This window comes from Neofelis nebulosa, chromosome 15, assembly GCF_028018385.1.
Source record: "Neofelis nebulosa isolate mNeoNeb1 chromosome 15, mNeoNeb1.pri, whole genome shotgun sequence".
Lineage (NCBI taxonomy): Eukaryota > Metazoa > Chordata > Mammalia > Carnivora > Felidae > Neofelis > Neofelis nebulosa.
The window spans coordinates 16,675,624-16,702,215 of NC_080796.1; the positions used below are offsets into that span (position 1 = coordinate 16,675,624).

Genomic DNA, 26,592 nt, shown 5'->3' on the forward strand with positions numbered 1-26,592 from the left:
TGTTTCCAAATTCACGTCAGAAAACCGTGTGTCCGGGGCGCCTGGGTTGCTCAGTCGGTTAAGCGTCTGACTCTTGGTTTCCGCGTCGGTCACGGTCTGAGCTGTCAGCACAGAGCCCGATGTGGGGCTCGAACCCACAGACTGTGAGATCATGACCTGAGCCGAAGTCGGATGCCCAACCAACCGAGCCACCCAGGTGCCCCAAGACAGGATCTTGATCTAAATTTAACTAAAATGTCCCCTATTTATTGATCCTGTTTCTAATAATCATTAACCATTCCCCGTTGCTTGGAATTTTTATCTTGACTTTCTATTTTGAAAGTTACTAGCAACTCAAAAGTATGGAAAGAGCCCAGATGTCCATCAACAAATGAATGGAACACACACACACACACACACACACACACACACCCCACTGGAATATTACTCGGCAGTCAAAAAGAATGAAATCTTGCCATTGGCAACAATGTGGATGGAACCAGAGGGTATTATGCTAAGTGAAATTAGTCAGAGAAAGACATATCATATGACTTGACTTAAGTGTAGAGTTTAAGATACAAAACAGATGAACATAGGGGAAGGGAAGCAAAAAATAAAAACAGGGAGGGGTACAAAACATAAGAGACTCTTAAATATAGAGAACAAACAGAGGATTGCTGGAGGGGTTCTGGGTAGGGGGGATGGCGAAATGGGCAAGGGGCATTAAGGAAGACACTTGGTAGATGAGCACTGGGTGTTATACACAGGAGATGAATCCCTGGATTCTACCCCTGAAATCATTATATGCTAACTAACGAACTAGAATGTAAATTAAAAAATAAAAATAAATTTTAAAAAAAGTTATTGGCAATTCTGACATATCTTGGCTTTATTGTCTGGAGGAAGCACTGAGTTAAACTGGGTTATAGAATCATCTGCTGATAGGTTAACGGGTTTAGGAGTTTCATCTAAGGCTTTAGAAATTCCTGTCGTCATTTTTGTGGAGTATGAACATTACTTCAGAGGCCAAAATTGTAATAAAGTTTTTTTAATGGCATTCAGTGGAATCAGTTGCTTGGTGTTACCATAACCAGCGTGATGTGTAGAAGGATTATAGGATGTACGGACTGTACAGAACGTCTTTCTACCATGTTGACCAGAAGGCCTCTCTGTCTGCCGCTTTGAACCCCTGAAGGGTCACTGTTAATTTTTGTTGTGATTTGCTAATGAGTGACTTTGTGAAGTAAGTAGGACCTATGATAGAGGTATGTTGTGGAGCTACTGCTCTCTACTAAAAATAGTACAGAAAGAGTCTGTAGGGGCTGCCATACTATTAAAAAGTTATTAGCATTTTTATTTTGTCTCAAACTGTACAAGTAGAAGATTGTGCTTCCTTCTTGTGTAGTTTAGTCATGAGTTGACAAAGAATTTACCCTACTGAAGGAAGTAGATTATTGTAGGAGATTCAGAGGTAGGGCAGCATTGTGGAAGTTACTTCGATTAGCTTTTTTGCATTTAGGTAAATAAATTCAGGCCAAGTGTAGAAATGGTCAAAAAGAATCCTTTTTATAGTTTTATATTATTATTTTTATAGGATTTGTATTTTTATATTTTTGATATTATCTCTAGGCAACCTGAACTTTGTTTTGGAAAGTCTTCCTTGTATGTGCCTTGTTCCCTCTTAATTGCAGAGCTTTCTCATAACAAATCTTTATATTTAAAACTAGTATTGTCAGATGCATTAAAAAAGTAATTTAGCTAAAAATTGTTTCATAATAAAAAAGAATTTTACAAAAACTCTATCAGTTGAAACCAAAAAACAGAGATATGCATGCTGAATATTAACCATTTGTTACGAACCTGAATAGTCCTTTTTCCATGTGCATATATATATGCCTCTAGGTATAGATAAAAGTGGAATCATGCATAGAACTCATCTAACATTCCTGTTTATATGCAAAGCACTTTACTGTGAAATATGGAAACTCTTTGAACTTTACTGACTTCTGTCATGAAGGCTAATTTTTTGGAACATAACCTAGAAATGTCAATGCAAATATGCAAGCGTATGTCTAAATTGATCAAAATAGGAAAGAATAATTGAGACTGAAAAACCTATAACTTAATATTGATCGTGCACACATAACAAGACCAAATTTTGGAAATCCCAACCTGTATGTTATGTGCATGTACGTTAGGAATTTTACAGAGTTGCCTAACATTAGGTGGCAACCACATTAATTAGCAGACTCCAATAGCTAATTTTAATTTATGAGCACCAGATTAGTAATGCTTAATCACTTACAGATATGTTATTGGTAGGTTGCTTTCAGCTTCAGATAACAGAAACTGAGTCTGTTTTAAGCACAAAGGAGTTGGCTCGGCTCACAGGACTGGGACCTGAAGCTTCGGGGACAGCAGGACTGGGGACAACAGGACTGGGCTGTCCGTGTTGCTTTGCCCTCGGGTCCTTTCCCTGGTGGTTGCCAAAGAGCTGCTAGCAGCAGCCAGGAAGTGTGCTTCCTTGTTTGAGTCTAGAGATGGATAGTAGCTCCTTACTGTTCTCTAAAGGTGAGAATAACTGTCCCGGAAAGGTCTGGGAGAGCTCTCCTGGATTTCACAGGCTAGAATTGAGGAATGTTCTGGGTTACAGTCTAGTCCTGAATAAGTCAATAGCTCGGGGGTTGAGATGAATCATTCAGCTCTTTCCCTTGAGCCAAGGTCATTTGCTAAATGGCACTGCCCTTATCCAAATGGGGAGAGTTGGAGTGGCACCCCCTTGGACTATTAGTATGTAGTCAGAAGTGACACATCGAAGTGAATGGAATTAGCGCCCACTGTGGAAAGTAGTTATAGAGGTTCCTCAAAAAATTAAAAATAGAAATACTGCTTGAGATTCTCTCTCCCTCTCTCCATCCCCTCTCTGCCCACTCCCTCTCCCTCTCCCTCTCTAAAATAAAATGAAAAACAATTTAAATAATAATTAGCATTTTGGGATCGGTTCCGACCCACTAGTAGCACAAAGACAATACTTGGCCATCACTGGTGTATAGTGAGAGTGGACTGAGGACAGACCCTAAGAGAACGCAGAGCCTGTGAATCAGTCTTCTACTTAAATTTATTCTGTATTTATTTTTAATTATGAGCTTCAGAAGGCTATTCGTTTGCTCTTATTTCTTCAATTCTAACAGCCTATTTCATATTTGATTTACCCAGTGGTTTTTCTCCATTATATCTCTCTGTTAGTCTCTGGTCACTTTAATGTCACTACCATGGCTGTTTCTTTGGAGTGCTGCCCATTATCTTAAAGGAAATAGGGAAGGAATTATAAATGTATCCTGAAGTTAAAGGAAAAATGAAATGTGTGTTTTGTAGTACATGAATGATCGAATGTGTTAGATACTAAGGAGGAACTGCATCCGAGTATGCTTTTTTTTTTTTTTTTTTAAGTTCTTACAAGGAGTGAGGAATGTTAAAATTCATGACTCAAACTTCAGACTTCTCCCTACGTGCATATTTGATGTCTTGGAAAAACTATTATTCTTTTATTATAAAGGAATAAAGGGTAAAGTTTGCTAACCTGTGTCTGAAGACCTCAGTGATTAGAAATGAGTCATGATTGGTAATAGACTATGAATGGTAGTGAATTGAGTGTCTTAGGTACGAGGACCCTCCTCTCCTTGAGTAATCATGAACAGACCCTTGTAATTTTTACTTTGGCTTGACACGTATAGGAAGGATAGGCATGATGAACCACTCACTGCTAGTCTCTGCATCTTTTTTATAGGCAGTGAGATACTAGCCAACATACTCAGTTGAGGCCAGTGAGTTCTCCTTTATGTTTTATTACTAAGCTTCACTTAGTTCCAAGGAGTGAGATAAAGCATTGTGTTTTCTTTTCTTTTTTTTTTTTTTTTTTTTTTTTAAGTTTATTTATTTATTTTTAGGGAGTCGGAGACAGCGCAAATGGTGGAGGGGCAGAGAGAGAGAGAGAGAGAGAGAGAGAGAGAGAGAGAGAGAGAGAGAAAATATCCCAAGCAGGCTCCACGCTGTCAGTGCAGAGCCTGATATGGGGCTTGAACCCATAAAGCTGTGAAATCATGACCTGAGCCAAAACCAAGAGTCGGATGCTCAACTGAATGAGCCACCCAGGTGCCCCAAACAATCCATTTCCTATTTCATACATCAGTCTCTTCTCAGGTTTGACACTGTAAATCAGTGGTTCTCGAGTTCTGGCATACATCAGAATCTTCTGGAGGGTTTGTGAAAGCACCAGTCGGTGGGCCTCTAATCCCCAAAGTTTCTGATTGAGTAGGTCTGGGATGGGGCCTGAGAATTTACATTTCTAACAATTTCCAGATGACATTGATGATGCTGATCCAGGTACTGCCCTTTGAGAATCACTGCTGTGAAAACATTTACTTTTTTTTTTTAATGTTTATTTTTGAGAGAGAGAGAGAGAGAGACAGAGATAGAGCATAAGCAGGAGAGGAACAAGGGAAAGGGAGAGACAGAATCTGAACCAGGCTCTAGGTTCTGTTCTGTTAGCACAGAGCCCAGTGTGGGGCTTGAACTCACAGACCCAACCACAAGATCATGACCTGAGCCGAAGTCAGACACTCAACTGATTGAGCCACCCAGGCACCCTGAAAACACTTACTTTTAATACAGCAAGGAACAGTCATACTGAATTTATTTAAGGAAAAGATACATGCTATTTATTACTGTTTAGATTAGACTTTGTATTGTTTTTCTCTCTCTGGTTGTCAGCTGTTAAATTAAGTGACCCACAGGGAGTACTCTCTTGAATTATATTTCTTTAGTAAAAGCGTATTTACCATTTGGTAATTGGCATCTCTTAACTTTTCACAGATGACTATTGCTGCTGGGCCAAAAGCCACTTTTGGCCTAGATGAAAATACTTTGCATTATTTTGCTTGATGATCCCAAAGGTGGGAATTTTTTTTTTTTTTTGTATTTGTTCTTTACTAAGATACGATAATTATTTCATTCAGTGAGCATTGAGACTTTTTTAACCAGTCTAAGGCCAGTACAACTCCTTTGCCATTGCCAGCTGTGTGTGTTTCCATGGAAACTCCATAGGGTCTAGCAGGATTACTGTTGTAAGGACCATACCTGGCTTATTTGCATCCAGTTTAAATTGGGGAGATTTCAAAAGAATAAAAGGTCTGTAGATGAGTCAATGGTCAGCCAGAAAGAGCTTGTCAGTTTGTAACCATCATATTGGTCTAACTAAAGAGGAAGACTTGGGTGGGTATCCCTTACTATAGTTCATGTTTCTGGAGGGCTTTGGTGGGCATGCTAACGTCTCTATTTGTTTTGTGGATTTATTTGTGTCATTGTGTTTTTGTTTTGTTTTTGCTTTTGTTTTAGGAATATCTCTTTAAATTAAATATCCTAATTTATGTCCTTATTTAAATATCCTAACCTAATGATTTTAAAATTCTCTTAAAGAAAGTACATGTAGATCAGACTCTTAAAGAAAAGTACATGTAGATCAGACTCTTTTTCAAAGAATTTTCATTGCTTTCCAGTTATAATGCAATAGAATGTCTTAGTTTTTGACCACTGTTGCAGAATTATGGAAGAAGTTTATGTTGATCTGTACTTTGCAAGTGTTAGGAGCTACTGTGAACCCCTTCTCTCACAAACGTAACTTTTTCTAAAAAGAAGGCAGTTTGAACTATTTACGTATTTGACTTTGTTTGCACCATTGAGCTTAAGCCTTTGTTTCAGAGTTTCATAAATGGTTAGGACCAACAGTGAATGTATAGAAGACAACTATATGGACTAGTTACATGAGCACCGAGTACAGTTATATAAAACTTAGAGGTTATTATTAATAAGTTATGCTACTCAGTCAGTTGTACGAATTTATCCTAGTTGGAGTAATTAGGCTAATTCACAAATAGCTACATAGTATAGGTATATGGCCAATAAGAGCACGCATACCAACTCCTCCTCCTTAGTTAAGGCTGCTTGGACTTTCTACTGATCAAGGTTCTAAGATATTCTGTCAGAGTGTGGTGGCCAGCCAGTGATGGTGAATTTCCATACTTGTGTGCGCCAAATATTGACATTTCTTATCTTCTAAATCAGAATGTAGTCTTGTACCTTTTTTCCGAATATTTTACGGTGATAGCGATATGTATCAGTCTATCATCTATGAACATCTATGTGTGTGCATATATATATACATATATATATATGTATATATATATATATTGAAGTAGATGCTTGTAAATTTGGAAGGAGGTAACAGGGAGTTGGGGATTTTTTAATATTAGTGAAATATACTCTTTAAAGAAAATACTAGGTAGGCTGTGTTACTCAGTTTCACGAAAGAGTAGCACCTTCTAATACACGTTCCAAGAATTCTCTGATTCACCTCCATGTTCCTAAAGTAAGGGCAGGTGCTAGTGTCCCTGTTTTGTAGATGAGGAAATAGGCACAAGAGAAGTGCCTGCCTTTATTAATCACTTTATGTTTACGCAGTTAAACACACCTGTAGTTCAGCGTTGCCCACTATGTGTAATTGTTCCCTCTTAAAGTGTTAGGTTATTTTATACGGCTTACTCAGTGTTGCCTTTTTCTCTTTTTGTATTCATAGACTGGAAAAGTAAGAAGAGCTTTCCTGCCTTTTTAATTACCAAACTACTCTCAGTTTTCAATGAATCAATTCAAAGAAAGAATGCAGTCTTTCTATACCTGGTAAATATTTTCTGCTCATAAAAGCTATTAACTTAGTAGCCTCTGATAAATCCAGGTGTTTATGATGATTACCTTTAATTTTGTGGGATGACTATAAAAAATGACTTATCATATATATGATATTAACTCTGAAATTTATTTGATATTATTGTTATGGTGGAGTGATGCCTAGAATGCCTGTGCCCTAGCCAGCAACAGAAGCTAGTCTAGAATTGGCCCTGGTACTTAGATTAGGCTCTGTTGGGTTTATTGGGGGGAAAAGGTTGTGAAATTAATGCAAATAGGGTACATAAATATATTACTGAGTATCCTCTTTACTCAGATGATATAACATTAGCAATATTCCCTACGTGGTAGTTTAATAGAAGTACTTTGTCAATAATAGTTTTATAAAATTAATCCAGTAATCAGAATATTAAGCCTACCTTTTACCACTTGACACATGACCTAAGTGAAGATTAGAGAGATCAAATAACTTGCTGAAGAAAGTTCAACTAGCCAGTGTAGACCTGAGGTCAGAATCTAGATCAGAGGCTACATATTTTGATTCCTACTCTAGGGCCTTTAAAAAATCCTCGTTTTTTAACTACCTTAAATAAGAATTAACATGCCCAAGGGAGTAAACAAACCATAGTGACATTTCATATGGATCTTTTGTATAGCTTAGAATGTTAATGTAGGATCAGAGAAGATAGAATGGATTTATTTATGCTACATAAAGTATTGTCTCTATTAACAGTATTAACTTAGCTACTAGGTACTATTAAATCTTTTCGATACACTTTATTTAAGCGTGAGGAGAATCCTTGGGCATATTTTGTACCTGTTTTGCAGAAGAGGAAAATGAGGCTTAGAATGAGAGTGCTATAGCTTAGGATATTAGAAGTGGAGTTTAAACCCAGTTTTCTTTGACTTCAAAGCCCATGACTCAGCGGTGAAGCCTGAGGAATTAAAACTTGATCGTCCAGCCTATCACATGTTAACGGATACTGATTATGGAATAATTTCCTCTCCTAATTCACCCATTCAAAAATCTCAGCATTTTAGGGGACATATGGAGGTAGTTAGGGGAGAAACCATTTCATCCTCTGTAATGATTTTAATTATAGGAATCATATTAGCTATATTTATAATGTAATTGCAAGTTAGAGGTCTTATACCCCCTTTAAAAAAGAAAGGCGTTTATAAAATATTTGTATATTCTAAACATATGCTTAAAGTGAACTAATTTGAGCAGATCCAAAGGTCTATTTTTGTGTGACTGAACATTTGTCTCCCGTGTTTTTACTTAGTATAGTCGATCATCGAGGAATGATTATTTTTGTAAAGTATTTTTAAAACAGATTTTTCAAAATTAGTTAAGTGATGAAAGAAATTGGTGTTACATTCAAAAATTAATACATTTCAAGTGTCTGGCTTGGGGATAAATAAAAAGTTACCATGTTAAATGGAATTGTAATGATGAAGATATAAAGAAAATTCCTTCTTCTTTATTTAGTAAAGTACCCAGAGTATCAGAGTTCGCCAAAACCAGGTGTATCTTTGCCTTAAAACCTGACCCAGCCCCTGAAACTCACCTTTCCCCCCCAGTCTTTGACTGATTTACCACCATCACCTGCCTGACCAAAAGGGGGTGGGGATGCATAGAATGTAGGTAGTGAGATACTAAAAATAACATTCTATTAGTAGCTCATGGGAAGTAACTTTTTTTTCTGGTAGCGTGAAATATAACTTATGTGCATTTTAATCTCTATCATTCAAAAGGAGAAATGTACGTTAGATTGCCTGGTGTCTTTCTGTTTTAGGCAGTCGTACGTTAGGACTTTGTAAAAGGTGAGATACGCTGACAAATTTTATGATTTTTTTAGTTAAGTTCTTTGTAACTGAAGCTTACAAAGACGGTGTGACTCGTATCGGTACTGTGACATTTTGAGAAGATTACAAAGCTACTCACCTCCCTGAATATCACTTGCAGGTACTCGTCACCTGAGTAGCAAGGAAGGAGGGTCAGGCAGGGCTGGGGCAGCTAATGTGGATTGAATTCCTGCTCTGTAGGGTATCTGCTGGACACATCCACATTTGTGCTCTCGTTTTTAGTAGGGGTGTCGAAGTACGAGAAGTAGAGCCAAGAGACGAAGAAAGCACAATGTGCAAAATGCGGCCTTGCTTTTTGTCTGGATGGTCGGCCTGTTCACCTCCCATATTCTGTCATCATCTGCTTTTGGCAGCATCAAAGGCTGGTGGTGATGTCCAGGGGGCTGAATCAGTTACCTGGGATTGCTGTTGTCGTGCTTATGTGGCCAGAAGGGCGTCAGTTTTTGATTTTTTTTGCCGGGGAGGGCATCAGATTTTGAATTTGCGGGAAACTATAGTTAACAATACTGTATTACACACTTAAAATTGTTCTTAGAGGGTGGATCTTACGTCAAGGGCTCTTGCCACACACACAAAGATTTTTTAATGAAAAAGAAGGAGGGGAGGAAACTTGGAGGCGATGGACAAGTTTATGGCCTTGTTTGTACTCTCACAGGTGTATACTTATCTCTAAATTTATCAAATTGTATATATTAAATATGTACAGCTTTATGTAGGTCAATCATAACTCAATAAAATTTTTTCAAAAAGAGTTCAAAAGAGAAAATCTGCGTTTAAATGTTATTTAAGGATTAAAACATGAGAAAAAGGAAGAAATCAGCCATGTTCAGATACTGGTAACATTATTAAGACTCTGTTCTTACGTGTACAGCAAAGGTGATTTGGGGCCTGTGGATTAAAAATTAGTTAAGGTACATAGAAATGTTTGAGAGCATCACTTAAAATTTTTTATTGTAACAGGAGAAAAATCTTGACAGTGATATTTTTTAAATTATCAAGAGTATAATAATAATATTACCATTATCATTTTTATAATTCTTGATCATTTTAAAAATAATTTATGTTCCGATTTTAATTTTTAGAACGAATGTGAGAGATGGCATAAGCCCCATTTTTCAAATGAGGAAGTTAAGCTTCAGATGGCATGTGAAGTTTCCCGGGGATGCCTTAGACTGGCTGGCTCAGAGAACCGAAATTTCTTACCTCATAGTTCTGGAGGCTAGAAATTTGAGATTAAGGTATTAGGATTGGTTCCTTCTGAAAACTGCGAGGGAGAATCTGTTTCGTATCTTCTCGTCTTCCCTCTGTACGTATCTGTCTCTGTGTGCAAATGTTCCCTTTCTATAAGGATACCAATAGTATTGGATTGGGGCCCACGCTCCTGACCTCCTCTTAATTTGATCTGCAAAGACCCTGTTTCCAAAAAGGTCACACTCACAGATCCTTGGGGTTAGGCCTTTAACAGCTTTTGAGGGGCACAATTCAACCCATAGAGGACGTTAAGTCTTTTGCTCAACGTCTCTTAAGTAGGAAAGTTAGACCCATCACATTGTAGTGCCACTAAAATCATAGTTTCAGAAGAACGTAACGGTGTATCTATAATACCAACTTTTTTGAAATTTTTATTTTTTTTTTTTAACGTTTATTGATTTTTGAGACAGAGAGAGACAGAGCGTGAACAGGGGAGGGGCGGAGAGAGAGGGAGACACAGAATCTGAAACAGGCTCCAGGCTCCGAGCTGTCAGCACAGAGCCCGACGCGGGGCTCGAACTCACGGACCGTGAGATCATGACCTGAGCCGAAGTCGGACGCTCAACCGATCGAGCCACCCAGGTGCCCCTCTATAATACCAACTTAAAATTAATTTTCTAATACTGTCTTTTGTCCGCGTAGATTTGACTTAAAATTAACCGAGTTTCTAAAGTTTAATTAGAGGAGCGCCTGGCCGGCTCATTCAGAAGTGCATGGAACTCTTGATCTCGTGGTTGTGAGTTCATTCATGCCCCACATTGGCCATGGAACTTACTTGAAAAATAAATAAATAAAATAGTAAAATTTTGTGTTGTGATGGGTTTCAAGCTCTTTTACTTTGGATCATAAGTCAGTGATACACCAGCTGTGGAAGGGTGTTTGGTCCTCAGTGCTTTCGTCCGGATTCAAATCTGAACTTCATGATGTGTAAGGTAGAGCTTTAAACTGTGTGCCCCTCCATGTCTTGAGATGTCCATCAGAATACTGTTCAGTTGGTTTCAAGTGCATTCTGACTGTACATAATTTCACAATTCTTTAAAAATTGTTGTGCTGTCAGTGTTACTGTGCACCTTGTGATCACAGATTGTTGTGGCATGAGGAGGGCAGGGCCCCACTAGAATAATCATAAAATACTGGCAGTTTGTTGAGCTGCTTCCCCCCCACACCCTTTTTTCTTTTCTTTCTTTGCTATTTTTTATTTTGACCTCAAAACACTCTCAGTACTTTAGTGAGTAATCCTACCAAGTAAGGGCCCTCTGCTACATCGCTACAATACAGACATAAGATGCGAGAAATTAACAGTATTACTTTCCTGTCAACTAATCCATAGACCTGATCCACATTTGGCTGGTTGTTGCCATAGTGCCTTTCATAACAAAAGAACCTAATCCAGGATCGTATGTAGCATGTAATTATTCTATCTCTTTAGTGTTCTCCAATCACAGTTCCTTAGCCTTTCCTTGAGTTTCAAGACTATGTATTGGAAAAATACATTTTGTAGAGTGTCTATGAACTCGGGTTTATCTGATAGTTCCTCATGATTAGATTCAGGTTATGCATCTATGGCAGGAATATCAGAGGGAAGTGATGCTGTGCTCTCAACTCCTCTTTTCTGGTAGTGCAGTTTTGATTTGTTCCTGGACTAGTGATGTTATCTTTGAACACCTGATTAAGGTGACGTTCACCAAGCCTCTCCTCCGTAAAGTTACATCTTCCCTTTGTAATTGCTTAATATTTTGTAGAGAAACTGTACATTTTTCATCATCAAATTTTGGCCCACTAGATTTAGCATTTCGACTGAACTTATTATAATGGTTTCCAAATACCGACTTTCTATATTATTTGGCATTCTGTAAGGAAAATCTTTCTCTTCCCCCTGTTGATTTATATCAACTGGGCTCATAAGCTGTCATGAGTAAATGGTTACAATTTATTATTTTTGTAATTTATTTTCTTCGTGTTACCCAAAATTTGGTCAACGGGAGACCATTCAGACTTGCATCTGTGTCTTTTCCACATAGTCCCACGATTTAAAAAAAAAAAAAAAATGTTTATAAGTACAACATTTAAAAAGTGTTCAACACTTTAAATACGTTATTTAGTTTTTAAACTTTTATCATTGAGAGTGTGCGTGTGAGCGGGGAAGGGGCAGAGAGAGGGAAAGAGACTCCCAAGCAGACTCTGCACTGTTAGCACAGAGCCTGACGCAGGCTCGATCTCACAAACTGTGACGTAATGACCTGAGCCAAAATCGAGAGTCTGACACATAACTGACTGAGCCACTGAGCCACCCAGGCTCATCATTTTTCCCATCATTTTTAAAGCACTTTCACTACTAACTTCTTCACTGAAACAGTAAAAGGAAAAATAAAATATAAAGTCTTAGCCTAGAAACCAAAGCCTCAGTAAAGAAGTAGAAAATGTAAGGAACTAAACAGAAATTTTAGAACTGAAAACTACAGGAACCGAAACAAAAGCCCACCGGATGGCCTCGCAGCAGAGTGAAGGGGAACAGAGTGAACTGGAGGACAGAACATAGAAATTGCCCTATCTGAACAAGGAGGAAATAGAACACATAAATGAACAGAGCTGTGGGACCTGTAGGACTATGACAGAAAGACCACAAGGAGGAGGAGAGGAGAAAGGGGACTGAGCTACTTGCAGAAAGACTGGCTGACGACTTCCAGAAGACTTGTTAGAAGACACAGGCCTACGGATTCAAGGAGCTGAGCAAGTTCCAAACAAGATAAACCCAAAGAAGTAATAGTAAAACATTGGTAAACTAAGAGCAAAGGAAGAACCTTGAAAACAACAAGAGAGAAATGACACCTTTTTCTATGGGGAAAAATAATTCCAGAGATAATGGATTTCTCCTCAGAAATCATGGAGGCCAGGAGGCGGCGGCATGACGTTTTTTAAGTATTCGGAAAGAGCTCAAAATCCCAAGTTCTGTATTTAACAGAAGCCTTCTTCAGGAATGAAGGAGAAATCAAGACCTTTTTAGATGAAGGAAAACAAAGCAAACTCGTCTCCAGTAAAGGTGTCATAAAAGAATGGCTAAAGAAATGACTTATGTAGTTTTAAATCCAACACAACATATCCAGGACTTATGTATACCAAAAACTACAAAATGCTGGTGGGAGAACTAGAGGACGACACAGAGAAATGGAGAGATCTACTGCATTCATGGGTTAGAAGGCTCAACATAGGAAAGATCACTTCTCCCCAGATTGATATACAGGTTTAAATGTAATTCCTATCAGATTCCCCCTGTGATTTTTTTTAACAGACAAGATTATTCTAAAATTAATGTGGGAATGCAAAAGAATTAGAATAGCTAGCAAAATTCTGAAAAAGAAGAGGAAAAGAAATCATTTTCTATAATTTCAAGCCATGTTATATAGTTGCAGGAATCAAGCCTGAGGATATTGGTTGAGAAATTAACATATTAGTCTTTGAAATGGAATATAAAACCCAAAAATAGGCCTGCACAGGTGTAGCCAACTAATTTGTGACTAAGGTACAAAAGCAATTGGAGTAAACAGAGGAAGGATAATATTTTGGACAAGTGATTAAAAAAGAAAAACATTTAATCCTCACACTAGTGAAAAACATGGAAAACCTTTAGGACATAGGACTTGATGAATAGTTCTTTAAAAAAAAATTTTTTTTAATGTTTATTTCTTTTGAGAGAGAGAGAAAGAGAGGGAAGGGGATGGCCTGGGAAGGGGAGAGAGAGAGACTCACAAGCAGGCTCCACACTGTCAGCGCAGAGCCTGACATGGGGCTCGATCTCACGAACCATGAGATCATGACCTGAGCCAAAATCAAGAGTCGGATGCTTAGCCGACGGAGCCACCCAGGTGCCCCAACACTTGGTGAGTAGTTCTTAAACATGACACCAGAGGGGTGCCAGCCTGGCTCATTTCTTGAGGTTTTAAGTTTGAGCCATGTTGGGTGTAGAGATGACTTAAAAATAAAATCTTTTAAAAAACAATAACACCAGAAACACAGCCTACAAAAGAAAAAAATTGGTAAATTAGATTTTATCAAAATTAAAGTTTTGCTGGGTGCTAAAACTTCTTTAAGAGCACGAAAAGGTGATTCTCTGCCCCTTTGTCGCTCATGTGCATGAGTGTGATAAGTAAATAAACTTTTTTTTTTTTTTTTTTTTTTTTTTTAAAGAGGGAGGCACCTGGCTCAGTCCATTAAGTGTCCAACTCTTGATTTCATCTCAGGTCATGATCTCACAGTTTGTAAGTTCGAGCCCCACAGGCTCCATGCTGAATGAGGAAACTGCTTGGGCTTCTCTCTCTCTTTCTCTCTGCCCCTACCCCACTCTCTTTTCTCTCTCTTTTCTCTCTCTCTCTCAAAATAAAAAAACATTAAAAAAAAAAAAAAGAGGATGAAAAGGCAAGTTCCCAGTGGGAGAAAATATTTGCAAAGCATATATCTGATGAAGGACTATTATCTATGGTATGTAAAGAACTCTCAAAACTCAACCCTACAGAGAAAAAGGAACCCTTGTGCACTCTTGGTGGGAATGTAAATTGATGCAGCCACTGCAGCAATCAGTTTGGAGGTTCCTGAAAAATTAAAAACATAATTACCATGATTCAGTAATTCCATTACTGTGTATTTACCCAGAGAAAACAAAAACACTAATTCAAAAAGATATACGCACCCCTATGTTTATTGCAGCATTATTTGCAATAGCCAAGATATGGAAGCAGCCCAAATGTCCGTTGATAATGGATCAAGAAGACGTGGTGTATATACGCACAATGAAATATTACTCAGCCTTAAAAAGGGGTGAGATCCTGCCACTAGTGAAAACACGGACGGACCAAGAAGGTCTTATGCTAAATGAAATAAGTTAGAGAAAGACAAATATTGTATGATTTCACTTATACGTGCAATCTAAAACACGAAACAAACGAATAAACAAAAAGCAGACTGAGACCTATAAATACAGAGAACAAACTGATGGTTGCCAGAGCGGAGGGAGCGGGAGGATAGGCAAAGGGGTAAAGGGGAGCGAGAGAAACAGGCTTCCAGTTAGGGAGTAAGCAAGTCACAGGAATCAAAGACACAGCATAGCGAATATTGTCGATGGTATCGTAGTAGCGTTGAATGGTGACAGGTGGTAGCTACACTTGTGAGCATAGCATAACATGAAAGCTGTTGAATCACTGTGTTATATACCTGAAACCAACATAATGTGTGTCAAGTGTACTCAAAACACACACACGCACGCACGCACACACACACACAATGTTCATTAGAACATTAGAAAAGGGAGATTTTTCTAATCTTTTCTAATCTAAGAGAGAAATCTAAAATTTCTCTCTTTTCATTAGAAAAGGGAGATTTTTGTGGAGTTCTAGAAGAGTCCAAAAGAATGGAATAGACATGTCACTGAAGAGGATATACACATGGTTAATTGAGCATATGAAAATATGTTTTGTTATTAGTAGCCATTTGGGAAATGCAGATTAAGCCCATCCTGAGATATCACTACACACCTGTTAGAACAGCTAAAATGAAAAGTAACAATATCAAGTGCTGGTGTAGATTTGAAGAAACTAGACCCCTCATACATTGTGGGAACCTAAAATGGCATAGCCATTTTGGAAAATATTTCAAAATTTCTTTAAAAACTAAATATGCACTTAGCATGTGACCCAGCAATATCACTTCTTTTAAAGTTTTTACTTATTTTTTTTTTTTTAATAATCTCTGCACTCAACATGGGGCTCAAACTCCCAACCCCAAGATCAACAGTCCCATGTTCTTCCAACCGAGCCAGCCAGGTGCCCCCAGCAATATCACTTCTATGCATTTATCCCAGAGAAATAAATAAAAATTTGTCCACATAAAAATATATACACAACTATGCTTTACATATTACAGATGAGAGTCATTTACCAGGCATGTCCTTTGCAAGTATTTTCTCCCAGTGTGAAGCTTGTGATTCAATGTACATCCCAAATATGAATGTTTATAGCACCTTTTTTGGTAAAAACTCCAAACTGGAAACAACCAAGTAATCTTGCAAGGTTATTATGTTGAGTAAAACCTGCTACCCTCAAATGGTCATATAGTGTACGATTCCATTTGTACAGTATTCTCAGAATGACAAAATTATGAAGTTAGATGACAGATTAGTGGTTGTCGAGGATTCAGAATAGCCCCAGGAAGAGGAATGGATATGCCTATAACTGCGGTAGCAGGAAGGAGTTCTTTGCGGTGAAATAGTTCTGTGTTTTGATTGCAATGGTGGTTATGTGACCCACCTACACATATGACAGTAAAGTGACATAGAACTATACATGTCATTGAACTATACATACATTGACTTTTATGTCAGTGTCATTCGCCTGGATTTGATAGCATATTGTAAGACGTAAACACAGTTAAGAACAAAAGAGAGAGATTATCATTGCTATAGGATTTCAGAGAACAAATAGTCCTTGACGAGAATGGAAGATCTGAGGTCAGTTTTTGAACCTGTCTTTAGAGGATAGGTAGACTTCTCAAGAGTTGATACAGGGATGAGAGATATTTTAGACAGATTGAAAGTCAGTAGATGTTGATATTATTAAAACATACTAGGGGCGCCTGGGTGGCTTAGTCGGTTGAGCGTCCGACTTCGGCTCAGGCCATGATCTCGTGGTCTGTGGGTTCGAGCCCCGCGTTGGGCTCTGTGCTGACAGCTCGGAGCCCGGAGCCTGTTTCAGATTCTGTGTCTCCCTCTCTCTCTGCCCCTCCCCTGTTCATGCTCTGTCTCTCTCTGTCTCAAAAATAAACATTAAAAAAATAAAATAAAATAAAATAAAATAAATAAATAAAACCTACTAATAACATCCAGTTAGTCGGAAGAACATTTTAGTTCAGTGGGAGAATGTGTCTTTAAATTGTATATCTCACTTAGACTCTGGGATACTTGTTACCCTTGTGTTTTCACATAAATTTATGAAACCTGAGAGTGAGAGAGACATAAAAAGAGAGGACGAAATTACCAATACCATAAATGAGACATAATGGTTCAAAGGACAGATGGGAATAATAAAGCAGCATGTGATTTTGAGCAAAACATAGCCTGTATCTCATGCATTTAAGAAATGGAATCAGAGAAAAAGTTACATTGCAGTTGTTAAAGTAGGAAAGCTCTAATATTAGCCAAAGATGTCAAGACAAATTATAGGCTTGTATTAAAGCTGCATAGCCACCTGTTCTTTTTATTCCATGGAATTTCCATACTTGGTGATTATGTTTTTGGATGATCGCTTCATATTTCTTTCCATTCAATTGTAAGCGTTCTGTGGCTCAGCATTGTATCCCCAGTTCCTATCCCAGTGCCTGGCAGCACCTTGTAAATATTTGTTGAATGTGCTCATGCATGAAATCAGTAGCTTTGCAAAACTGTTGAAACTAGAACAAAGAAAAGACAGTTATAGAAGAAAAGAAACAGGATGATAAGATATAGACTAGACAGACACATTAAATTTTTTTTAATGTTTTTATTTATTTTTGAGACAGAGAGAGACAGAGCATGAGCAGGGGAGGGGCAGAGAGAGAGGGAGACCCAGAATCCGAAGCAGGCTCCAGGCCCCGAGCTGTCAGCACAGAGCCCGACGCGGGGCTCGAACTCACAGACCGCGAGATCATGACCTGAGCCGAAGTCGGACGCTTAACCTACTGAGCCGCCCAGGCGCCCCTAGACAGACACATTGAGTATGACGGCACACCTTTATTAGAGCAACGTGACATTAAAGCTTTACAACCAAGAAATTCAGGATTGAATTGTGATGGTATGTTCCCTAAAGGATGCCAGGGTGTTAAATGGAGCTCTAGAGGAGCCGCCATGATGACCGTGGCAATGTATGTTGGCAGGGGTTAAGGAAGAGCGCAGAAGCACCAGCCACTTAATACTAGCCGCTCTCTAGTGTGGTAGCTTTCTTAACAAGCCAGCACTTCAATGACTCATTAGATGAACTGATGCCTTGAGGATCCCTGCTTGAAACACACTGTCTGATGTCCTGCAGCATGCCGAATGCCCTTCAGTATGTCTGTGCATATCCGCTGCTACAGTCGAGTGGCCGTGGTCATCAGGATCATTACGCGCTTGTGCTCCCAAGCCTGTTCAGGCTGGTCGTGTTTCTTATTTTAGTTACACGGTTTGAATCATTATTATATAAACTAAGGAGAAGAACAGGAGGAGATGATGTTTCTATGAAAACTTAAGTCGAATGTTTTGAAAAGATTAGATAAAGGGCAATTACTAAAAAATACTGCTAAATTGGATGTGAAAAAAAGAGCTGTAAAATATTAGGGATGAATTATTCTTTTTAAAAAAAGAAAAAGATTCTGTACTCAAAGTGCTTGGTGTTTCTTTTACGTTCCTGCCTTACGTTTAAAGAAGCTCTTCAATCTATGGGTCATGAAGTCAATGTCGTAGGTTGAAATCAGCAGTTAAAAAAAAAAAAAAAGCCTATCAGATTGCATTACATCTAGGAAGGAGCATTGTTTTGTGAAATTTTTCTTGAGTTTTTTGTATTCTTAATATTTATGTGAAATGTGCAAAGCTTGAAAAACAAAGCGTAAGAAATTGAAACTGGAAATACTAGAGCAGTATTAAGGACATGATTTACCCAAGAAGAAGAGAAAACCCAAATTAGTGGATTCTGATTTTAAAGCATGAGGCTTCAGGGCGCCTGGGTGGCGCAGTCGGTTAAGCGTCCGACTTCAGCCAGGTCACGATCTCGCGGTCCGTGAGTTCGAGCCCCGCGTCAGGCTCTGGGCTGATGGCTCAGAGCCTGGAGCCTGTTTCCGCTTCTGTGCCTCCCTCTCTCTCTGCCCCTCCCCCGTTCATGCTCTGTCTCTCTCTGTCCCAAAAATAAATAAAAAACGTTGAAAAAAAAAATTAAAAAAAAAAAAATAATAAAGCATGAGGCTTTGGTCCACCATCAAAAGATTGGTAAATGAATACATATTTAAGTACTTTCTGGTAGCATGAAATGTTTAAGGTATGTATATAATGGTTTCATGATATTTATTTTAAGTTGATCCTTTTAATTAACCAACTACAGGGGCGCCTGGGTGGCTCAGTCGGTTAAGCGGCCGACTTCGGCTCAGGTCATGATCTCACGGTCCGTGAGTTTGAGCCCCGCGTCGGGCTCTGTGCTGACAGCTCAGAGCCTGGAGCCTGTTTCAGATTCTGTGTCTCCCTCTCTCTGACCCTCCCCCGTTCATGCTCTGTTTCTCTCTGTCTCAAAAATAAATAAACGTTAAAAAAATTAAAAAAAAAAAAATTAACCAACTACAAGTCTCTGTATCATGGGTATGAGTTTCAGCATATTTTATTTTACTTCTTTTCCTCTCATGCCTCCTTGTTATGTCTTTCTCCCCCCTGCTTTCTTTGCCACTTACTGGTGTGACCTAAGAGTCGTTCTCTAGGCCTCAGTTTGGTTTTTAGGAACTAAGATTATCCTTCAGATCTCCTGTTGTTTAGCAGTGCTTACTTGCCAAATTGATCAAATAACTTCTGTCTCGGTGTTTGTCCATCTAGAGTTTTAGGAAATAGCAGACATGCCATTTTCTTAAATCTTTTTTTTTCTTAAGCACTAAAATCTCCATATTGCAACCTTAGGGGGCACCATTCACATATACTGTGAAATACAGTACATAAGAATAGTGGCAGTGGCAGTGCTCATACCCATCACTTGATTCTGGATCGAAGAAATTTTCAGATCCTCAGTGTTCTTTTGTATTTGGGCATTAGTAAATTATTTTAGGCTGTCTGTGGGTGATGGGTTTGGGGATGAGTTTTTTTTGATAAGGTAACAATTTATCATTCTTGAGATACTGAAGTATTTTTACTACCGAGCATCTGCTGAAGCAGTGTCCTTGCTTTCTGTAAACAAGCTAGTAAGGCGACTGAAGTAGCGGTGGATTTTGGAAAGAGGTGAAGCCGAAAAAGGCTGTTGGTGTGCAACTGAGATTGCCTAGGAGTGAAAGCAGTGGAGCTAGGAAATGAAAAATCCCCCGGAGAGGCAGACACGAGGTGCGAGGGAACGGTTGCTGAGTTGGACATTCCCTCCCGCATTGGACTAGGTATACAGGTGTCGAGGACAACCTGTACAAATAGCTGCTCCTCCGGAACGTCACCAGGTTGGAACCTGATGATTTTGGTAGGTAGAGTACAGGCCGACCTCAGTTCACTCATACACAAAGGATGTGTTTTAAAAAGCTAGTTTGGGGGCGCCTGGGTGGCGCAGTCGGTTAAGCGTCCGACTTCAGCCAGGTCACGATCTCGCGGTCCGTGAGTTCGAGCCCCGCGTCGGGCTCTGGGCTGATGGCTCGGAGCCTGGAGCCCGCTTCCGATTCTGTGTCTCCCTCTCTCTCTGCCCCTCCCCCATTCATGCTCTGTCTCTCTCTGTCCCAAAAATAAAAAAAATAAAAAGCTAGTTTGTAATTGAGTTGTCATTGTCCTCAGTTGCCTTTCTAATGAGACCGAGACTGGCCCGTGAGATCATGAGTAAAAGATTACTCTAATACAGATAGTGTTAGCCATGACCTCTGGGTCCTGGAAGAGCATTTCTTCTCCTTTTTAAAGAAAGGGCTCCAGGGTGTCTGGCTGGCTCAGTTGGAGGAGCATGGGACTCTTGATCTTGGGATCATGAGTTTGAGCCCCATGAAGAGTGCAGAAATTACTAAAATGAGGAGGAGAATGAAAAATACTCAGTTTTAAGCATAATTTTGAAACAGTGTGAATCTTAACTTTGCCCTTTCAGCTCCTTTTTATACTTCCACATACTGATGTTTTCTATTCTTTTCTACCTTTGTGATCCCTGTGTGCCCACCCCTGTCCCCTGAGGCCAGGTAGGCTAACCAGCATTTCTCTTATACGAGTATTTATTGGGATCTTTCCAGTGGGAACAATTATTACCACACTAATCAACTAAATGAGGTGTTAAAGGAAAGCAATTGAATTGGATTAATTTATGCTGAAGTGTGAATGACTGACAGCCCCACAGACTTCCCAGAAATTCTTTTCTTTTTTTTTTTAAGGGTATTCTTTTTAGTTTTAATTTGATATTTCGGACAGAGGACCAAATAAAGTGAACATTTGAGCTTTGGGGGAAAAGCTGTCTTCTTTTGGATCTAACTGTGCCATGACTGGGGGAGTGCAGGGGAGAGATAGATGGTGGCCACCCTCCCCCACTCCATCTGTAGAGGCCTAGACAACCTTCTAGTATTTAAACCTGCCTTTTAGAAGGTGCAGAGTACCTATATCAAGAGTGGCAAGTAGGAGTTTTCTTGTCCTTCCCATTGTAACAAAGTCCACTGCGTGGGCGAGGCTTCGTGTCACTCTGGATAGCTGCATCTCAGTGCAGCCTTCTTTTGCCCCCCCCCCCCCCCTTCCTTTTCCTGGAGTGAAGACCGTGGCCTTTGCAGTAGAGGGGAAAGGGGTCCCTCTCTGGGTAGCAGCCCATGTGAGTTGGTGAGCCTTACGCCCCCTGCTACACAGAGACCCTGTGGGACTCTCTTGGCTTGAGGGGGGTTGGTGCTTGGTTCTTGCACTACCAGGGTCCTGCCCCTGCAAGGGTACCTTCCAGGGAACACTTCTTAGTTGGAAGTGATTGTCCGGCTGTAGCTCCAAGTCCTGCTTAGCTGATTTACGAAAGGCCAAATGAGTATAAGAAAGGTAGTTTAGAGGTGTTAGCCGCATACAGCATGAAAAGTAGATGGTGACCCGAAGCGATCTTCTATAGTAAGTACAGGCAGTAAATGTAAAATTTTATGAAGGCAGAAGAGGAGAGAAAGAAAGATATACTGCTATCTACTATATTCCAATCACATTCATCATTGCTTCTGATATTTTCTCACCAAGTAGAACTTGTGTAGAGCCCAATGCATTCACAACTCATTTGAATTTCATATTTTCTTGTATAATGTATTCTTGATTGTTTTACTGCAAAGTGTTGCGAATTGTCATCGAATGAAATTGGTGCTCTTGAAAGATGTAGCATGTTTATCCTGTGTTGCGATGTCCCACCCCCCCCCCCCCCCCCAGTGGCACAGCTGCCTCGTGCTCCAGTCCATGATCTAGTCTAAGAGGCACAAGCACGTTCATCCGCACCGCAACCTCGTGAAAAAGACTATCATTTTACAGGTGAGAAATTAGGGTCCAAAAAGGGAACGAGCATAATCTCACTGGTACTGAATGGCATTGTTAAATTTCTCCCCTAAACTCTTTCCTCGTGTGGATTTTGTGATTCTGTGAAACAGAAAAACTGGCAATAGAAACAGAGTGCATATCGAAAAGTTAAGAAAGTTTTTGGTTCTGGTCCTAGCTAATTTATTGACTTTCAAAGAAATCCTTTTAAAGGTCCCTAATAGAAGTCTCGTCTTGCATTTCCACATATGCAGGTTGAGTTTAATTTCAACCTGAATGTTGGAAAAAGGGACATACAGATTTTTAAAAATCAGTCACTTGGCATGTTTGAAGACTAGTTCTAAATAAAAACAGTTATTAGTGGGATAATACCCTGGAGAACTCTCCTCAGTTGTAGTGCACTCTTCTGTGTATCGGAACATACTTGACTTTTAAACACAAAATCTTTGCCACCAATTATTAGTTTCCTCACTACATTGAAAACAAGCCATTTTAATTTGCTGCCTTATTCAAGCCTCCCCCCCCCCCCCCATGCCTACCACCTCCATGAAGGTATAACTTGGCCACAATGTGTAATAACAGCCAAGATCTCAGATTTTGGTGTCCGCGAAATCCGGTTTTAAAGTCTGACTCCAAATTATTAGTGTAAATAGTGTAAATTAGTGTAAAGTGCTTTAGCCCTCTGTGCCTCAGTTTCCTTTTTCTCCCCCCCCCACCCCAAAGAGGGTAGTAATACCTACTTCATGGGATTTTTTTAATAAATCTTCTGCTGAGTTGTCTATGGTGATTACAGTGGAATGTCATATTGTAATGCCTCAAAAGCTTGGGGCTGATGTTTGCCTTGTAAATTCACTTTAAATTGAATAGATACATTCTTCAGCAAAGAGAATAAGTGTGTATATTCATATACATTTGGTGAAGTTTACTTAAATACTAATTAATTTCATAATTTATATGATCTATTTTTTTGATGATTGATATTGTAAATAACAAACCATCTTCTACTTTAGATTGATTTTGATGGAGGAAGGACACCGCACAACGGGCGGCATTTGGCTAATCTATTCTGTGAATTTCATAGTATGAAGAGATTTATAGATAGTGAACTTCCATACTCTTGAAAATAATTTTACAGCTCTCGCACTGCTTCTGGATTTATATTGTTGCCTTGTTTTAAAGCAGGACTTTCCCCAGACAGCGTATGTTAATATTTGGAAAATTCCCTATCAGTGGGCTAGCACCATCGTGACAGCCCTATGTTCCGCTTCTACCTTGCTAATTGTTTCCTTGGGATTATTTGGATTGTGTAGAAAGCTTTTTGCAAATCCTCTTATTACTGAAGTCATTGTTGCCAGCAGGAATAAGATTAAAGGTGCTTAAGTCTGTAGAGTTGTTTCTAATTTGTACGTGTCATTTCAGTGCCATTTTAACAGAACTCCGTCTCTTGTCTCTCCCTTCTCCCCCGGTACTATCTCAAGTTAGGTCCGAGGAGCCAGGCCATTGGAAGAAATCTCATTTTATCCTCCTAATTATTATGCTGGCACTCAGGAGATAATTTTTCCCTTCATGCACTGCCAATTAATATGCAAATGGGCTGATAAATATTTATGCAATGATTTAAATTATGCAGGGAGTGCTTTCAGTGTGTTCTGTAAATGAATTGTTCGTGGACTTCAAAGTGCTGGCTGCTGTGCTAACGAGGAGAGATTTGCATACGGCCCTAATCACACGCATACTGATTAAGCTTCATTATGGAAACTGCCAGCTGCAATCTTTGTTTCTATTTTATTACAAAAAGGGGAACTTTTCATGCTTCAGTTGCCTTGACAATGTCAGTCCTAGCTGGTAGGAGAGACTAAAACTCCTCTGAGCAACTGAAGTTTCCTTATTCAGTTGAAGATTGCTATGGTGTAACTGAAGTTGTATTTTCCTTCTCCCCCTAATCCACTTTCCACCTCCCACCCTTGTTCTCTGAAGAACATAGTGTAGATTTGTTAGAAATAGTAGTACCTTCTTTCACCCACCCCAAACTGCTACCTGTTTCTTCCTTGCTTTGGACTGTCTGAACCTCTAGAAGATTTCACAGCAATGCTGGACTGCAGTGACTATGTTCTAGGTGGGTACCAGCACAGTTCTTTCTTATAAGCTTTAATATGGAAATAGCGCGTGTGGGGTTGACTATGCATAAATGCTTAATCGCATATGCAACCACCTCGGGGGGGGGGGGGGGGGGGGGGGGGAGGGGGAGAGGTGGATTGAGCGGAGAAGGAGGAAAGCATTTGCAGGGCAGGAGCATACTTGAATTTGCAGTAGGTCCCTCCCTACCACTAGCTCTCCTGGTTCAGAGGACATTTTCTGTAAATAGTGTGGATTTGGAATTCGTCTTGAACGGAGGACATTTTTGCTTTTTGGAAGTATCTGTTGGGAGCATTTCATGTAGTTCTAAAAACACTCTAACTCGGAAACAAGGTATAAAGTATGCCTAAATAATATGTACATATTAATAAAAAATGCTTTACAACCTAAGGGCGAATGTCTTCTATAAAAACCAAAGTGCATAGTGAAAAATAAGGTGGAGCCATAGCGCAGAATGGCTCCCATAAATACTGATGCAGAGGATAATTGCGGTGGTTGCTGCAGTGGGACTGTTGATCAGTTTCCAGATTTGAGAAACTGTCAACTTTTCAGATGTTGGCAAATATCAGCCTTTCCTTATTTTTTAAAAAATCAACTTCTCTTCTTCAGAAAACAATGTTAAGTGCTGGAAAGCCTATTTTAAAGTTTTCTCTATAGAACAACAAGCCTTTTAGGGAGGGGGATGTGCGGCTTGATTATATAAACTGTCTTTGGTAACCGAGATTTAAAATAGATTGAGGCACTTTGGTTTTGAGACACGTTGTGGCTCACGGTGGCCCTATTTTGTGTTGAGTTTTGTCTGTGTGCACACAGTTGTTGAAACCTCTCCGGGTCACCCTGGTCACCTGGAGAGTCAGATGACACGAACTCCAGGACTTTGATAACTCACGGTTTAAAATCTTTGCAAGTGATTTTTTTTTCTCTCTGTCATTTTTCTCACTTAAAAAACTGAGCCCCACCCCCACTCCCTGCCCATCTCCTTCACAGTTGCTAAGGATAAAATTAAATGATAGTTCTGTCAATGTTTATAGTTTCAGGCAGAAGGAATGGCCCAAACTCAAGGCAGTAGTAATATTTGTAAAGCACAATAAAAACCACAATTAAAACAAAAAACTGATGTCAAGAATTCAGTCCAATCCCAGAGCAGTTTGTAAACTGTTATTAGACTCATGCACAGCTCAGTGTGCCCAGAGAGAAAAAAAAACTTCAGATATCAAGAAAAGAACTTGGATTTGCTCTTTTACAAAATCTGCTAAATTGGGAACTCAAGGAAGGAAAGGAAAATACCTTTTTGAAATATTTTTAGCATTGTATTTTAGAATTAGAAATTGTACCTCTATTATTTGTAATTAACAGTAACTGTCATTTGCACAGTCTTCACATTGTTGTGCAGCTAAGTCAGAATTTTATTTGTATGTGTATGTGTAACGTGATTTTGTTAAATGTCTTTGAAGCTCTTTGCAATTCAGTAGAAGATGCTTCGAAGATTCAAACAGAATACTTGTGACATAATCTTTAATTTAGATACGTGGAAATTAGGGTATGAATTGCACAGGGACAGACAGGTTCCTGACTTGTTAAGAATTATGCCTACTTCTTTGTACAAAGATACGTGGAAACATTGTTACCCTCTTCTGAATGTGAACTGGTTCATATTTTTCCACTTTTTTTTTTTAACATACATTCTAAAGGAAGCATTTTGGTTTGCTAACATTTGTTGTGATCTTTGCTGACTTTCATAAGATTTTGTTTAAGTCATTCAGAAAGCTGATTTTCACTAAGTTGTACACCTGTTCCTTTCAAACCCTGGTATGCCTTTGGTGACATTTAAATTTTTCTGGACAGTAGGGGTAAGGAAATTGTAGAACTAGTCTCATTTATGACCACAGAATATGAATTTGAATCCTTCACACATCAGAGGGAAAAACCAAAGATGTGCTAGAACTGCCTGAAAACCATAAGACCAGCATCTGTTTTAAAAACTTACTAGAAAAACTGTTACACGGCTTCCAGGCTGGAGATGAAATTTATGGCAGGAGGACTCTTGATTCTTTCTCGTCACTTACGCATTTGGATAAAGCAACCACGGACAGCATGGTTGGGACTTGTGATGATTGATTTCCTAGTTAAACATTGAAATGGATGACAAAATGTACTTTTCAGTAAAAAAAAAAAAAAAAAAAAAATCAAATATCACATCATTTATTTATTCTCACCTAATAATTAGAGTTAAGTGATTCTTAGCCCAGTAGGGGAAAAGGGGGAACTTGCTGGATAGTAAACTCAGTTGATTACAAATATGCAAAGTTTGGGTTTACAGTAGAAATAGAATAAGGTATATATTAAATGTATATTTAGTTTTTACTCTGTTGAAAAGGCGGGAGAAAAGCAGACTTGTTCTTGTGTCTTGCAGCTGTTCTGGGATACCTAATATTGCT

At 39.1% G+C, this 26,592-nt stretch overlaps 1 protein-coding gene across 4 annotated transcripts in view; it reads left to right on the forward strand.

Moving 5' to 3' along the window:
- POU2F1 (POU class 2 homeobox 1) overlaps positions 1–26,592 on the forward strand; it is a 185,903-nt gene that overhangs the window by 82,943 nt on the left and 76,368 nt on the right. The window contains exon 2 of one of the 4 annotated variants that reach the window (XM_058701612.1): positions 6,611–6,711. The exons of 2 other annotated variants lie outside the window; for them this stretch is intronic. Coding sequence is in view for 1 of the 2 variants with exons in the window: in XM_058701611.1 (XP_058557594.1) it covers positions 24,107–24,134 (28 nt within the window). In the remaining variant the exon portion in view is untranslated. Of the gene's footprint in view, positions 1–6,610; positions 6,712–23,816; positions 24,135–26,592 lie in introns of those variants that run through there. One more of the 4 variants, XM_058701611.1, reaches the window with a different exon arrangement.